The sequence below is a fragment of the Chroicocephalus ridibundus genome, chromosome 2, assembly GCF_963924245.1.
Source record: "Chroicocephalus ridibundus chromosome 2, bChrRid1.1, whole genome shotgun sequence".
NCBI lineage: Eukaryota > Metazoa > Chordata > Aves > Charadriiformes > Laridae > Chroicocephalus > Chroicocephalus ridibundus.
In genome coordinates, this window is record NC_086285.1 from 38,745,785 (window position 1) to 38,761,719 (window position 15,935).

Sequence of the window (15,935 nt, forward strand, 5' to 3'; positions counted from 1 at the left end):
AAATAAATCTGATTTAGGAGAGAAGGCGCTGAGATATAAGATAAAGGTTGACGGTTTCAACACAGAACGGTGTTGGGACGGTTGGGATTTATGGGCTGAAATTTGCAAGTGCTTCTGCTGACTCAGACAGTGAAATATTGGTGAAATTGTGATACCAGTGATACAGGTAGTTGTGCATGCTGCGTGAATAGAATTTTGAACTACTTCCTGATAACAATCAGTATTTTCACTTTCTCCATCCGCATATCCAGCACAAACTCTTGTTTATTTGACAATGTGTGTTTGTGTAATCAGTGTTTAAAGTCATCCGTTCGCATCCGTTGCACTGATAGACAAGCCACGGGGAAGATGATGAAGGAAATGAATACAACTTCACTGTGTGATGGGAGACCGAGCTGGGACACTTGTTAGGCGTGTGTGGGTGAGGATGGTTCCCGGTCACTGCCTGGGTCTGTGACCCAAAACAGTGTCCCGGCTGGAATGTGCAGGCGGTGCAGACGCTGCTGCCACCCACGGCTCGTAAGGGACACTGCCCGACGTGAGCCTCAGTTACCAGCCTCCACCTACAAGGTAGCATACAAGAAGCTCAGTGTGGGACCCTTAAAGAGGATTTGCATAAGTGCGTTTTGTTTCACTGATAGAATGCTTTGGATGTTTTGCTGTAGGTGATGATGACAAAATATGGGTTAGACTCAGAACCAGAAAGAAATGCTGTGGGAGTTTATTCCTCTCGTGTAGAAGGTCCTGGAAAGGAGTGGGGCTTAGCAACCAGCATGCAACCCCTCTTGATGTTAACGGTGACCTTGCTATTAAACATTTTTAAGTATTATCTACAGCTTCGTATTAAGATTGAGGCTCCAGGAGGCTAAGTGGCATACAAAAGTGCAGGTACCTGTACCAGCTTGCATAGAAGTATGAAACTTGATTTTTTTTAAAGAATCAAAGATACTCATTCTGTGAAGACAGGAGTGTATAAATACTTCAATCAACTTTGTGTACAGACTTTGGTTGCTTAGGGGCAGATGCAAAGCTTAATTCATTAGGTGCAATGTTCAAGTCATTGCTAGTTTGGATCTATTCCTGAATATGATTGAGATGCACTTGAGATTCTGTTTCTGTGATTGTACTGCACTGGAAAGAGCAACATATGGCTGTATTTATCAAATCATATAGTATAACATAAAGCAGCTCCCTCCTTTTTTTTCCCCCCCTCTCTCTCCATCACCCCCCCGCAAAAGAAAATATAAATAAAGATCTTGTAGCATCTCAATTTCTGTTACTGCAGTACATCAGGAAGGGCCATGGTAGGATTGTGTACATAATGACTGCTACATTTGAATTTGCAGGAAGTATTTAGATATTCTTTTAAAAAACAGTAAATCAAAACATAGCAGTGTCACATCTTAGTAATTGTACCATAAGAGTCAGCAGTGTTTGTTGAATGTCTTAACAGGACATAGCATAGATGCCAATATTTGCTCTTTATACTGAAAAAGAATAATGTTTTTGGTTGTTGAGGTCAGTATTTTGGGATATTCATTGTCCTCTGAAAAGAAGACCTTGAACTGAGAACAGTATCTTAGTCATAACAAATAGAAAAATATTTGCACATTTTAAGAGGTAGATGTTAAAAGCTTCAAAGTTGAATAACATGATTTACAATTTTATATTACATCTAAAAATATTAACTGCTATTAAATGTTAAAGAGTTTAATATTAATATTTTTAAAATATTCTATCTCCAAAGAGAAGCAGAGCAATAAAAGGATTGGCCTCAAATTTCTTTGTATGTTTGTTAGTCATAACTCACCTCCGTGCTCCGCGACTGGCACAAGTTCTGTTTAGTTATCAAAAGTAGGTGAGACTGGACTAGCTCAGTTCAGCTCTTTTACCCTTGACTTCTGTAAGTTATTGATCCTGGATGTGTGTGAGCATCTGCTGCATTATTATGTGGGTATTTTATGCTATTTATTTTAAGATATAATAAATGTGATCACGGATAAAATGTTGAAGCAGATGATTGCTTTGGGAAAATGATACTAGGCTCTCTTGTGCCAAAATAAAGATTCCCAGCTCCTTCAGAGTATACGTAAAATTAATATCTAAATAAACATAACAAACAACTACAATACACAATAAATTCTTTTATCTAAAAGTCTTCAGTACTCACACTGAATTACTAGTGACCGCTATGCAGTTTTGAGGTATAGCTTTCTGGGATACCTTTACTGCTATTCTTGGAGATCTTCCTCAATTAGTGCGTGCTCTTACACAAAGTAGTTTCTCCCTTTGAAAGACCGAAGCTTTCTGAAAATTGGCTTATAGTAGCACAACCTTAATGGGACTTCATAGTTGCTTGTTCACCTGTGGTCATTCTGCATCGGGGTTATCCAGTGGCTTCAGCTGGGATGAACAGTAGTGTAAACACTCCTGTATTTGCAAACAGAAAAAATGTCTTGGGACTTCCAAATCAGAGAGAAAATGAGTGTATTTTTAGCAAATTTGTATTCTTTTGAATATACCCACCTTAATTTGACTTCGGAGTATTGTCAAATGGACTCATTCAGTCTTACATACATGACAGATGAAAGCTGCCTTTGCATTGCTTTGAAAGTATGTGAAACAACTGAAGAATTTTCATAAGGTGTGAAAAGTGTGTTTTCATGCCTTGGTAATTCAGACAACAGCTGAGATGGTTTTCCTGTAGACTACCAGAAATACCTCTCTCTCAAATAAGATCACGCATGGGAGTTCTGATTCTTCTTTGCATTCACCATGTGTCATCTTTCACCACTGTTACGAATAGGTATATAACCCTCTGTGATGAGAATGGTATCATTTTGTAGCCAGCCCAGGCAGGGGAGAGCAACAAACCAGCTCTACTGCAGCTCCAGTGTAAGCGATAATACCAAGTGAAAAGCAGAGGAAAACTGGATGAAAGGTCCCGACAAGGTAAAGTTCGCTAAACATGAGACCAGAAAATTCAGCATGAAAGCTCTTGCTCAATCTTGACACTGCTCTTACAAATGTCTAAGAAAACTACCTCCCATGTCTGCTCTGCAGCTTCTATGTAATGGATATGCTATATCCTTCGTTTACACTGTTGGCAACTGCAGTGCCTGCCTTGGTAATTAAAGCGTTGGCTAGAAATTACAGTGCTTCTGCTTGGTTCATAAGATACGGGTAAAATGCTTCCTTCTAGATGAACAAAGTGAATGAATGGGTTTAGAGATAGTAACCCCTTTGTGTCAGACCCTTTCACAAACTACACACCGGTCTGTAAACGACTGCTGTACCGTTTAACTTTTTCTAGTTCCTATATCGTGTTTTACTCTCTTCGTTATAACAAACAAAAAAGGAAAAAAGAGGAGAGTGGAATATGGTACTGGATCACAAGGGAGGCCTTGGGATCTTTTGTTCCTCCTTCATATCCTCTTGTTTGAAAGGTATTATGTTATTGCTTTCCTAACTGGCATAGTTTCGTGCAGTGAAAAATGTACATGCACCCATGCTACTGACTGCACATAAAATAGTCCCGTCAGGTTTTGGGCTTTTGTCCAAGTCAGTTACGCTGTCGTTGTGTGCTAAAGAAGAAAAGGAATAGCGCTGTATCTGTACTAAATCTATAGATCTGCTGTGTTAGTTGTGTAGACGCATAAAGAAAATCATGAGGCACAGAAAAGGCAAGCCACACTTGCACATCAGGAAAACAGACTGGTATTTTAGCAACTTATTTTCAGAGGAGATGTTTGCTCCTCTTGGGGATGCGTGAATCACTGCAAAAATATCTGTCAAATTCTGCCTAGGATTTGGACAGAAAGTTGTTGCTTCAATTGATCAGTTGTGTGAGCGCAAACAGCTTAACACACGTTAGTGATGTTGCAGCACGCAGCTTGTAGTTGCTTGAGTATTTCCAGAATTAAACCCTAAAGAACTGACCTCACTTCTACTGAAAACAAAGGAAAATTTAGCATAAAAAATAATAAGAGATGTAAATTGAGGAGGGGGGGGGAGACTATCTCTGTAGTGTACTGTGTGAGTGACAGATGCGGGGCCCAACAGCGCGTTTAATGCAGAATGAAAGCCTTTTTTAGCCTTGAAATGACTAAGTACCAAGGAAACTATGCAAAAGTGGATTGTACAAAATATTCTTGGATCAAGTGATCATGAGTTTACACTGGCTTAGCAGTAGGATAAATGCTGCGCTGCCATGTGGGGATACCTGAGCTTGCTCTGAACAAGCTGTACCAGGAGCTGCAAGGGCCAGTATGGCTGCAGAATGCGTATACTGTGGTTGCTTCACTGCTTTCCTCTGCCCACACTGTTTCACCTTGTTGTTTTTCTCCAAATTTTCAGTCTTGTAGCCACTCCATCATGTGAGGCTTCGTACTTTGTCGCTAATACTTACGAGCTCTAGTCAGGATATATCTCCCGGTACCTCCTAGAATCACATTTCCTGTTTTCCAAGCCAAATCAGCCTAGTTCTGCATTTCTTTTCTATTTCTCAGTACTAGCAGCCTGTGACGAACCTCTGGTATCATCATGCAGAGTTACTTACTTTTGTACCATGTGCAGTGTTTCTTTCCCCAGGGCACACCACTCGACCTTTTAAATGAATTGTCTCCGTTTGTCTTGCCTTGCGTCAGCAGCAGCAACAGGTGAGGTGAATGGTGAAAAGAGCAAAGACAAAGAAGAAAGTGGAGAGGGGGAATGGAGAGACTGGTAAACCTCTAGAAAAGCAGAGAAGTTTTCACGGAGGGAAGTAAAGAAAGAGAAGGGCCAAATGGTAAAAGTAGAAGAAGGACTGGTAAAAGTGGAAGGTGGAGTCCAAAACCAGCATAAAACTTGACACCAGAGTTGGTGGAAACAAGCGAGTCCTCATCTGTCCCCTGCATGGTCTGATGGTAGCAGATACTGACTGAACTGGAAGTATTCTTGGGAGCTGATTCTGGCAACAACTTCTGATCTACTTGTTTAAAGAAGGAAAATTGCAGAAAACCACTTTGCTCCTTTGTGTCTATGACAGACACAACTTCTAAAAAACCTTCTGTTGCCAGTTAATCCCCAGAATTACCTTCCTTCTTCAGCAGGCGACAAAGTTGACTATTTCTGGATTCCTAGTGTTTGTGGCTTATTCTGTGTGTACGGGTAGGTATCAATCACATTGTCTCTGAATATAATGGCTTTCACAGAGAATTGCAATTGAAGTCCTTTAATAAGGCAGAGGGCTGAACCCTCAGTTTAATAAAACTCATTTTGCTTCTTCAGAGAACTTTGTTTTACTAGCAATTTAGGCCTAGGCCTATAAATCAAAACATCTTTTGTCAGGGTTTTTTTTAGGGAATTAACAGCTGTAAATGACTTTGTGATTTGTTGTTCTTTGTACAAAGTGAAATCGTTGTCCTGAGTAAATGCATGTTGATATTTTGTCCATTGCCTTTAAAAACAGCTAACCATTTTCTGTACAAGAAAACCTATTTGCACTTTTATGCACATAGGAAGTTTTATAAATATATCGGCTATGACACTTAAGGGGCAATAAAAGCACTGCACTGTATTTATTTCAGAACACTGAATTAGTTAAAATACTAAAAATGCAACATTATGGTACTGTAGCGAGGCTTCCTTAATAACATGGAGTTTTATATAACTTATTAAGTATGGAAGCCTTACTCTGCTGTAAAGAACATCTGAGATGAGGTTACCCACTATGTCGTTGAAATGGAGCTACAATTTTAACAGGATTGACAGGTAAGAGCATGAAAGTATGAACATGTAAGCATGTTCAGAAATTGTAGTTTAGTTTCTCAGGACATCAAGGGCTAGCATTTTTACCACTGGAAATAAATTTGGAAGGAATATTAAGTAATCGCAACTTCACTGAAAGCCATGATCAAAGGCAACTTATTCCTACAGGTGACCAGACCATCACATTTTACATCCCTTATGAAAGCCAATTCTCCTTACAGCATACAGTGACCACAGCCTGTTCTTGGCCATGATACCGGTACTGTATCGTAGGGAAGAATGGCTCACGTTAGATCGCCAGACTTATTTTCCTTGCATTGCCAGTATTAGAACTGTGTTTCTTAAGCTGGTAAATAACAGTCTGACGTGGCATGCATACAGGTTTCTATAAATTTATATTTTCAAGATGGAAAGCTGCGAATGTTTAAAATAGGATCTCTGATGAAACATCATGTGGTTGAAAGTAAAAATTTTAGAATTATTTGAGACATGGATTTTGAAAGTCCTGTAGTCTTCTGGTACCCACGTTTGCAAATTCTTTTCACTTGGTTGGCGTTTGAAAACAGACATTTGTTGAGCTGAGTATAGCAAATATAAAAAGCAAGATGCTGAATACTACCTTATTTGGGTTTTCTATTTTGATGCTAGCTTCTTCATTGGAAAGCAAAGCTTTCTTCCCTTAGGGGAATTGATTAAACCACTTCAGGAATTTCTTTGGTGGAAACCATTTTGTGTACAGGTATAATTTTCAAATATCTCTCTTTGTATTATATGAATGATAATTAATATATTAATAATTATAAAGAAATACATTATTAAGAATGATGTGAAAACATACAATTTACTTCTCTGGAGAGTCCACAAAACTTGCGAGTGTTAACCTGAAACATCAGATGCTTCTACTCAGAGAGCTCAAGTGCTGTTCACAGTGGGAACTCTTGAGGAGTATAAAGCAGTCATCTTCAGAATGTGGCAGTGACCTTGAGCTTCCACTGAGCCGCATTTTATTTAGCTTAGGCCAATGATTAACTTTGCTAATGACTGTATATCGAATTCACTATTGTTTATGTATCTGGCAGCAAAATAAGCCATGTCTGTCTTTGTGTGGATGATACAATGTATTTAAAGGAAATTCTTTGTATAAATAGTTTTCTTTGCAAAATTATGTCTTTGTGCAATTCCTAATTGCTTCTAACTTACCTCATTTGTCTTTGGACTCTTTAACTTCAGGATAGTGCTACTGTCAGCATAATGTATTTCTTCTTCTTAGGTGTCATTCTTTTCTCTTTATTTAAAAGAGGATGACAAATTCTCTTATTCTGCTCCCTTACAGCAATTAAGTCTTCTATGGCTGATCCTCATGGAGCAGAGGAAGCTACACCCTGAAATAGTCATGTATAGGGACATGAAGTCATCTGCGCAGCTTTGCCTCAGAAGGGAGGTTTGTCAAGACATAACACTTTAATTTCTGGCCTCGGCACCATAGGGAACCTAGCAGAGAGGTCTGCCCATGGCACACATGGATGCAAGGCGTCTCCAGGTTCCTGTAATCTGCGCTAGGTCAGCCCTGGCCGGTTTGTTGCAGTGTTAGCAGGCTCCTGACAGAAGGAGAGTCATACTGTTGTTTTCAGGCAGAAAGGGGATGCTGCCCTCAGCTGGATCAAGCCTGGTGGAAACAGTCCAAAGTGGGGAGAACTTGTGTTCCTTGGCTTAAATGCAGGATACTGTTTCGTGCTGTGAGACAATCCCACAGACCGTGTGTAGACAAGTGCTGCTTAAGCGTGTTTCATCGGATTATTAAATGGAGGAGGAGCCCCCAAAGTTTCTAAGTTTCAAAGGAAATGAAAAAGCCAGATTCTGCCTTTAGTTGCAGTGATGTAAATGGCGACTGAGAGCAGAAGTTTGTCTCATAAATGGTATGCAATCCGGGTACTGTCTGTTAGGAAATAGTGAAAGGCTAGAGTTTTCTTAGTCAGCTGTAGGAATATACCTGTGAATGTCTTAAAATATATCTAGCAAGATAGGTACGTGTGTGAGTGTTTGCACTTCTCATGAGCTGTAAAAGAAGGTATGAGTTTCGTGCTTCTGCACTGCTCTTAAGTCTCTCAAATACAGCAGAGACTGTCAAGTATTTTTTGTGGACAGGGTTATTTTTGCAGAGGGGAGAGAGACTGTGAGGATACTTGGAGGCTCTACCTTGATTATTCTGTGTTCTGTTGTCTGAACATAAAATGTCATTCACACTGAAAATGGTAGAAAGAAATGTAGCTTCTGGTCATTAAAAATCACATAGTTTGATTCTGTCTTACTTGAAATCTAAACTGGTTCATTCCAAACAGAAGCTTTTTCCAAGTCATTTCCAGTTGTGTGATAGTGACAGAAGAAAAATTGATCTGTGTAACACACGTCTACTACTGTCTGGGGTTTTTTTCTTCTCTGCCCCTACATGTGTTGTACTGTTTTAATTTAAAAGTCTGTGGTGTGCTTGTACCAGTGATTTCAGCTGTTCTTCAGCAATGTTTGACAGGAGCAAATGGGGGCACAATTAGGCTCATTGTCTACTTTCCAAATCATGAAAGTTGAGCAGATGCTTCTTGACGCTCTTTCTTCTGTGTAATTCTGAAATTCTTTTACTTTTCTGTTAAAATATCAGGACTTAAAAGTTAGAACAGTGTAGTTAATGGGGAAATCACATTTGATTATATAAAAGCTGATTAAAAGTTAAAAACGGAGTTTGTGGTCTATTTTTTTCTTCGGTTTTCAGTCAAGAAAATAAGACCTATATTTCAGATAAGCCTTCCTGCACACCTGTGAAATACCCATCTAAATCTGTAAGTTTCCCCAAAGCTGAATTACCCACCTCAGAGAGCATGGTTGCAATGATTGCAAATCCAGTAATAATGAATCAGTTATTTTGCAGTCCTTTCTCTAAATGGATTAAAAGGGTTGCATTTTCAGTTCCAGCTGTGTTGTTATATATTAATGAGTGTACCACCTAAGGACTCTAGCCATATAAAAGAAAAAACACAAAGCCCCAACGGAATAGATGCTACTAGTAAAGAAATAATTTTGTGTATAAATGCATATTATATGCATTTAAATAGCTGTGATTTTTTTCCTCTGTCCTTCCCCCTTCTAGACATCATTCCAAATTGAAGGCATAGCTGTTCCATGCCTTGCCTTTCCGTGGTGGATGAAGGTACTTTGCAGACAGACCTGTGGTGGTTCTGCTGGGCGTCAGGGTGGCAGGAGACGTTGTCAGCTGCTCTCCAGAAACCACGTTGTTCCTTAGCGTGGCTCTGTGCTCCCAGAAGGACTTTGTCTTAGGGTGAGCCCAGTGGCAGAGTCACTGTGGCAGTGACACTTTAGAAGGAGACCTTTGGAAAGCTTTCAGATCAGAGCTTCTGTACGTCTGGTGGCTGGGCAAGGTGAGACCAAATCTACATAAAATCTTGGGCAGACGTATTGAGTCTACCACAGGTGAAACCAGCACAGGGCTGAGAGCAGTTTGTGGAGAGGAGACATCTGCATGTACTCTGTCTTGTCTGACACTTCAAAATGAAAGTCTGGGTGAAGACTTCGTTTGGGCCTTCAGAAATTTGGAGCTTGAATTCTATATTGAGGTCTGCGCTTGCTGTTCTTACTTAAACCCAGCTGCTATTCAGGCAAGCTCTGTGAGAGGCAGGGAACAGTCTGTGACACCTGAAATTGCCGGTCTTAGAATTACCCTTACCAGGAGGACAAAAAAAGACCAATTGTTTTGGAATCGGAGAACAGTAATAATGTTCACTGACTGATGGGACCATTTGTAAGAAGTAAAACAGCTCAAAAAGAATAATTAGTCCTTGTAAATGTACTTCTGAACTATAATTCTTATATTTCAAAAAGCTGATGCTGAGGAGTAGGAGAAACTATTTTGCTTGCTACAAGGTACAGTCATCTGCAGTGGAGTGCAAATGGGATCAAGTTAAGAAAACGAGAAATTAGGCTGAGTGTCAGGCCAGTCTGAACTATGAGAGTTATTTGACTGAGAAAGAGCTTCCCAAGGGAAATAATAGAAGCCACATTATTTGGGACACCTAAAATTAGATTTCAGAAAGCACTAAAAAAAAAAAAAAAGTACAACCTTGCTTTGGCAGGGAGGTGGACTAGAAAAGGCAGGGTTTGGGATTTTCCTTTTTTTTTTTTTCTTTTTTTTTTTCCAATAAATTCTGCAATTGTTGGGCCTGATTCTGTTTTGTGATGTGGAAGCCAAGGGAAGATTTATGTTACTTTTTGCCGGAGAAAACTGAGGCTAAACACGCAGCCTTCTCCCCTCCACCTATTGCCAACTTTGTAAACCATATCTTTTTTATTTCTGTCCCTCAGGGGTAGTTCAGACCCCTCTCTTCCAATTATAAGTACGTGTATTTAGAGGAGAGGAGAAAGGGCGCATGTGCCTTAAGGACCCTTCGTGGCATTTCCCTCTTGTCCGGCTCTTCAGAGACAGAAGAACTGATCCATGTGGTACCGGTTTTTTGTTTTTAATTTGGAATTTATTTAGCTTATATTTTGCAAATCCATAAACCCGGCATGTTCTGAAGCCATTATGTGAAATTGCCAACCATATTTTAACTAGCAACTTGATGGGGGGCGGGGGGGGGGGGGGGAAGCAAGTGAAATACAGCCTTTAACCAAGGAATAGAGGCCTCCAAGTAATGTGTTTTGATATATTGAGAATGTTGCAGTCTTCTCCATAATTTTATTTAAATACAAACCACGTAAGTGAGGCAGGTGCAGTGATACAAAAGAGGTTCTCATATCCAGTCCTACATATTAAAATGTGTAGATCATGCAGTTATGACTAAATATTAAGAGCCTTTTTTTTCATTGTAAGTTAGTTTGAAGATGCCTACCTTTATCTACATACAGTCTTTCTTTGCTATCAGTGTCTGCTTGTGTGTATGACAGCACTCCGTCCAAAGATCGCTTGGACAAATAGAACCCTTACATGGAAAAGGTTTCTTCATTGTATAGGTATTAGATGGGTTAACCTTCAGACTGTAATAGTACCGGTATAAAAACATATTAATTTGTCTGTGTGCACAAAAGCACACCCAGGTCAGGACACTTAGCCTCTGAATTTGTGATAGGAGACAAAGGAAGGCACATATGCAGAGTTTTCTGAAAAACAGTTTGTTTGTAAAGGACTTGAAACAGTATGGGAGGAAAGCCATGGCGCGTCTCCAGTATTTCGTTCAAGGGTGGTGGGTTATAGCCCCCAAAATGGATTCTTCTCCCGTGGCACTGGACAAGAGGATTCAGGCTAGGGGTGTGAATGTTCCCCGTGCACTGACCTTTGGGCTGTAGATGGCCACGCTGCTTCTGGTCCAGGAGCTTAGTCTGCATCGCTTAGAGGAACAGGGGCTGGGGCTGGGGCTGGTGAGAGAGGCAGATAGAAAAGTCAACTGATTGCATTTCAGATGCAAGACTGACTTCTAAATACCAAGAGCTGATTCCCATTTCCTTTCTCCCACTGCTGCTCGCCTCCAGTGTGCTTTACCTCCTGCTGCCGTGCACATGGTCTGCCACAGAAGCGTGGGTTGTATTTTTTTTTTCTAATTTGACTAAGAGCATATTTCCCAATCTAAATCCTTAATGAAGACAAAAGGCCTGTATTGCAGGGCAGGAAGATACTAACCCGAAACATATTATTAGCAGGGAAGACTCATTCTCCTTATGTCCCTGTTTTTGAATGACTTAATTGAGGAAAAGAGGTATCTTCTGATAATAGCATTTTGCACAGGGCAACAATGAGGGTGGAGTGGTGGAGACGCTGCGATGACAGCTTTCTGGCAGTGATTGTTATTGAAGTGATTGCCACCAATTCTGTTACAGATCCAGGGTGCTTTGATAGGCTAGTCCTTTGCAGAGCAGTCTCTCAAGGGAGAAAGCAAATGTTGCAGAGACTCTGTGTAGTTAATTTTTGATCGATCTCCCATAAAGTGTTTTACAAGATACAGCAGAAGGAAAATACTCAGATATCACCTGGATGTTGTTCCCGTACACTTGCTAGGAAGTGTACAAGGCTGCATGTGCCTTTTAACTTCATTGCCTCTTCTAATCTATCCCTCTCTAGCAAAACAGCTAAGTATTCCCCGAAAGATTGTAACGTGCCTCATTTCTGTCTCGGCCTCTCTCCTGAAGCTCTCCAGATTGAGCTGTCTCATTTCTCCTACTTACACAGAGGATTCTTAAATGACTTGACCAAAAGGTTTCAGGCAGCTGGAGAAGCATAAACAGAGTGCCTGCTTTTAAAAAAAAGAAGGGAAAGATGAGGGGCGCAGGGCCTGGGAACTGTGGTCCTTTCACCTTAAATTTCTAGAAAAACATCAAAAGGAGTAAAATGTTTCTAAATGCTTAGAGGAGACAGGAAAACAAATTATGATCTACAGAGAGGTATAAAGAACAAATGTGTCAAATCAATGTAATTTCCCACTAAGATAAAGCCTTACAGAAATGAAAGAAATAGCAGATGTCATATTTTGTGTTCTTGTAGGGCTTTTGACACTGTTTCGCATGACGCTGTGAAGAGTCTCAGAAGACAGTTATGACACAATGGACATAAAACTAGATGTAAAACCATGTTTGGAGCATTTATCCAAGTCACTATCAACATAAAAGAAGTTATCAAGTATGGCTTGGAGAGGGCTCTCTTTAGCACTGCCTAGTACTTTCATTTGCAATTTTACTGATGAAATACAGGGTTTGCTTGTTAACTTTACAGTTACGACTGTCAAGATGACTTCAGACCAAGAGGGGATGCAATCATGTTGGGGTCTGGATTAGAGATGAAAGTCAGTGACTGATGCCCTGTCATTCTGCAGGGGATCTAAAAAACAAACCAACCCAACAACATACAGCTTTTGTTGTCTTTTTAGTCAGGGTATTACTAAAGAATTGTGAAAAGTTAACATTTAAAAATGGCAGGAAAACACACGCGACTTTAATACTTGAAATGCTTGGTCCTTACATGCTGTCACTTGGTAATAGAACTATATTTAATGAAACTTTAACTTGTAGAATTATTTCTTCAGTTATTATTCAATCCTGTCTTTTTTCCCTTGTTTCTTTTTTTCTTTTTTTTTTGTAACATTGGAGGAAGTCCAGTGAACCTTACCAAGTTCCTTACTTTATCCTTAGAGCGGCAAAACTCTGGCTTAAAGTCAATGGAGATTTTTGTCCCAGCAGGAGTGTCCACATGCGGTTGACTGTGATTTGTTCTCTGCAGAGTTGCATTTCAGGGCTATGGGCTCGATTAAGGCAAGGCGTAACAGTTAAAGCTGGACAGACTGGCATCTATGCATTTGGTGTCCGTGGCACTTGTCCAGATCTGTGAGCTTGCTCTTTAGATGAATGTTGTCATCAGAGAACTATAATGAGGCGGTTCGTACTGTAGTTTTGGAAGCAGTGCAGTATAAAAGTCTTCAGTCTGCTGAGAGCTAGAAATTTGGCTGGTCTTCAGCTTACAGTGTATAAACACGTTCCTCTTCTTTTTTCTTTTTTTTTCTTTTTATTTTTCTCACTTGTCTTTCTCCTCCCTTCCTTCCCCTCAAGGACATAGACTTCGGCTGTATTTTTCATAACTGCGTGAAGCCAGAAATCTTAACGGATGCCTGTGCCACCGCCGCCACCACCACCTCCTCCTCCACCGCCTCCACCGCCTTCTGGAGGGCCCCCTCCGCCACCGCCTCTGGTAAGATTGACTTTTCATCTCTGTTAGCAAAAGCTTAGTTGTAGTAGCTATCCCAGAGCCCCCAGAATTTTGGTGCGGATATTCATAGCAAATATCTGGGGCAGATGCTTGTTTTGCTGCCTTTGGTTCTTCTGCTTATTAGAGGTGTGGTCTCCGAAGTAGGGTGCATGAGGTGGTCCACTGGGGTGCGGGAAGAAAATATTAGAACTTCTGTCATATATCTGTATAATCTATAAATAAATAAATATACACATATTGGGGTGCACGCTCGAAATATTTTTTTACTGCTAGGTGTATGGGATCAAAAAGTTTGGGATGATTGCGTTAGAGTGCATGTGGTGAGAATTTAACATTTGTGAATACTTCTCCAGCGACAGGGAACTCTCTTTTTCTATTGGTAATGTGCAGGTGGTAAGTGTTATTTTCTTCATCCTCTTTCTCACAGCTTCTGTTAAGACTCACAGTGTTCTGCTGTAGGTGTTGCTCTTTCTAGCGTATGCCGTCTTCCTGGGGATGGAGCACAATATGCTTTTATACATGTGCAGGAACAATTACCGCTTGTAACAGATCATTACTCTGTGTGTCATGAAGTAGAGCATGCGCCCTGCCAGCACGTTTGTGCTAAGAGGAGGATGCTCTGAGTGGAGTTTCAGGGTATTACATTTTCATACCTTCACAATCAATTACTGGACCTACGGTAAAACCTGTGTAAGTCATTCCTGGTATTCTGCGATCATTTGTTCATAGCCTGTTTCTGCATTGGAATTCTTAGACCGTTTTTAAAATAGTGAAACCTGGCATGGTTGTGTTCAAGACTTAAAATCTCTCCTGACCTTTTCATGATTTTTGTTGTCACTGCTGTAATTATTTGCAGTGTATGTTAGTCCCTGTAGCAAAACAGTTCGTGGTACTTCAAGTGTACTTCTATTTATTTATTTATTTGTTTGTTTATTTATTTTTCTTTTATGAACTTCATTTCTCCCTTGCATTCTCTGGCATCCCCGCCTGTTTTGTTCCTATGAAGATCTGTTGGTTTGTAAAACTCTCCATGAATTGTGGAGATGAAGAGGAGGAAGACAAAGAAAGTACATGAAATCAGCAGTGCTTGATTCCTTTTATTGTTCCATTTGGACCTTGGGCCCTATGAGCAGTGTTTTCAATTAGCAGCTCTTCTGGGTTGGTACACAACCTATAGTTAGATACTGAAATAAGTGGGCTGAATTCTGTGAGCAACTTAATGCCCACAACTGCAATTAAAGTCAACAGAAGCTGCTTCTTATCCTAATAAATTTAGCTCAGTAAGTATCAAGAGACATTTTTGGCCCCCTCTAACATATGCCAGTTGTAAAAAGCTTGAGAAAGCTGAGAAGACCCCTAAGGACCAGTATAAACAAGTTTGTTTGTTTGTTTCCCCTCCTTTTCTGATTGCTAAACCCACTGCTGTGATAGGGTTTTGGTACAAGAAGGCTTATATGGTATTGCCACATTTTAGTCAGATCATTCTATTACTAATATGATCTTCTGCGGGTAAGACATACAGAATTTAGGGTCAGTTTTATCATGGTGATACGATACAAATTAAACGTATTTCTAATTAATGTTTGATATTAAAGCCTTCCTTTTAAGAAGTGTTGACACTAAAAAGAGCATGTGAACCAACACAAAGAATTGTTTTTTCTGTAACAGCAAAAGGATTTTTCTCTGTCAAATCTGAATGAGAGAGGGCAAACTCTGAGAGGGTCTGTAGTCTCCCCGGTGAGTTCAGCAAAAGCGCGGTACGAGAGAGAGTCAACTCTCCAGTTGGTGCCAAGTTTCAGACTAAAATTTTCTGATGGGGGAATCCATAAAAACTTGCTGCGGACCCTATTTTCTTTTACTGGGAAGCTATTTTCTAGAACTTGGCATCTGTCTCTTACAGCTGCTGAACTGCCCAGCTGTTGTTACAGCTGCTAAATCTACAGTTGGAAGATGGAAGAAGAAATAAATTCCAACAGGCACGTAGCTTTAAGGAAAACCTTCAAAATACCTAAGTTTTATTTGGCCAGCGCCTGGAAATGTGCCAAAGCAAACAGCACTGTGATTTTTATTATACTGATACAATTAAAACGGAGTAACCAGTAACATTTACATGTTAGCAATTAAAAGTTAGGTTTTAATTTCCCTGTTGATATGCAGGCGAGCCACTAGTTTAATTTACTCGATTTATGTTAAAAGAGAAATGTCTGTGCATAGGTTGAGGTTTTAGAATCCTATCAGTTTGCACAATACCGTTGCATGGGTACCATCGACTTGCCTTGTTTTTCTAATTATATGGATAATAGCCGTACTTTCCTCTTGCTTTCATTATTAAGAGATTTGTAGCAGAACTAATCACCACATTGTCTTTTTTTCTGCACATTTTCTTAGTGAATATTGTGAGCCGCGGTCCCAAATGATTTTGCAGTCCTTACTT

General features: G+C 40.1%; 1 protein-coding gene across 7 annotated transcripts in view; it reads left to right on the forward strand.

The window, feature by feature from the left end:
- The window catches only part of WIPF3 (WAS/WASL interacting protein family member 3), a 38,809-nt gene that overhangs the window by 1,001 nt on the left and 21,873 nt on the right, over positions 1-15,935 (forward strand). For 3 of the 7 annotated variants that reach the window (XM_063325098.1, XM_063325100.1, XM_063325099.1), the window contains exon 2: positions 13,345-13,483. In XM_063325098.1, the coding sequence (XP_063181168.1) occupies positions 13,400-13,483 (84 nt within the window). In that variant the 5' untranslated portion in view covers positions 13,345-13,399. Of the gene's footprint in view, positions 1-347; positions 571-4,006; positions 4,659-10,236; positions 10,255-13,344; positions 13,484-15,935 lie in introns of those variants that run through there. The other 4 variants (XM_063325103.1, XM_063325097.1, XM_063325101.1 and 1 more) reach the window with 4 other exon arrangements.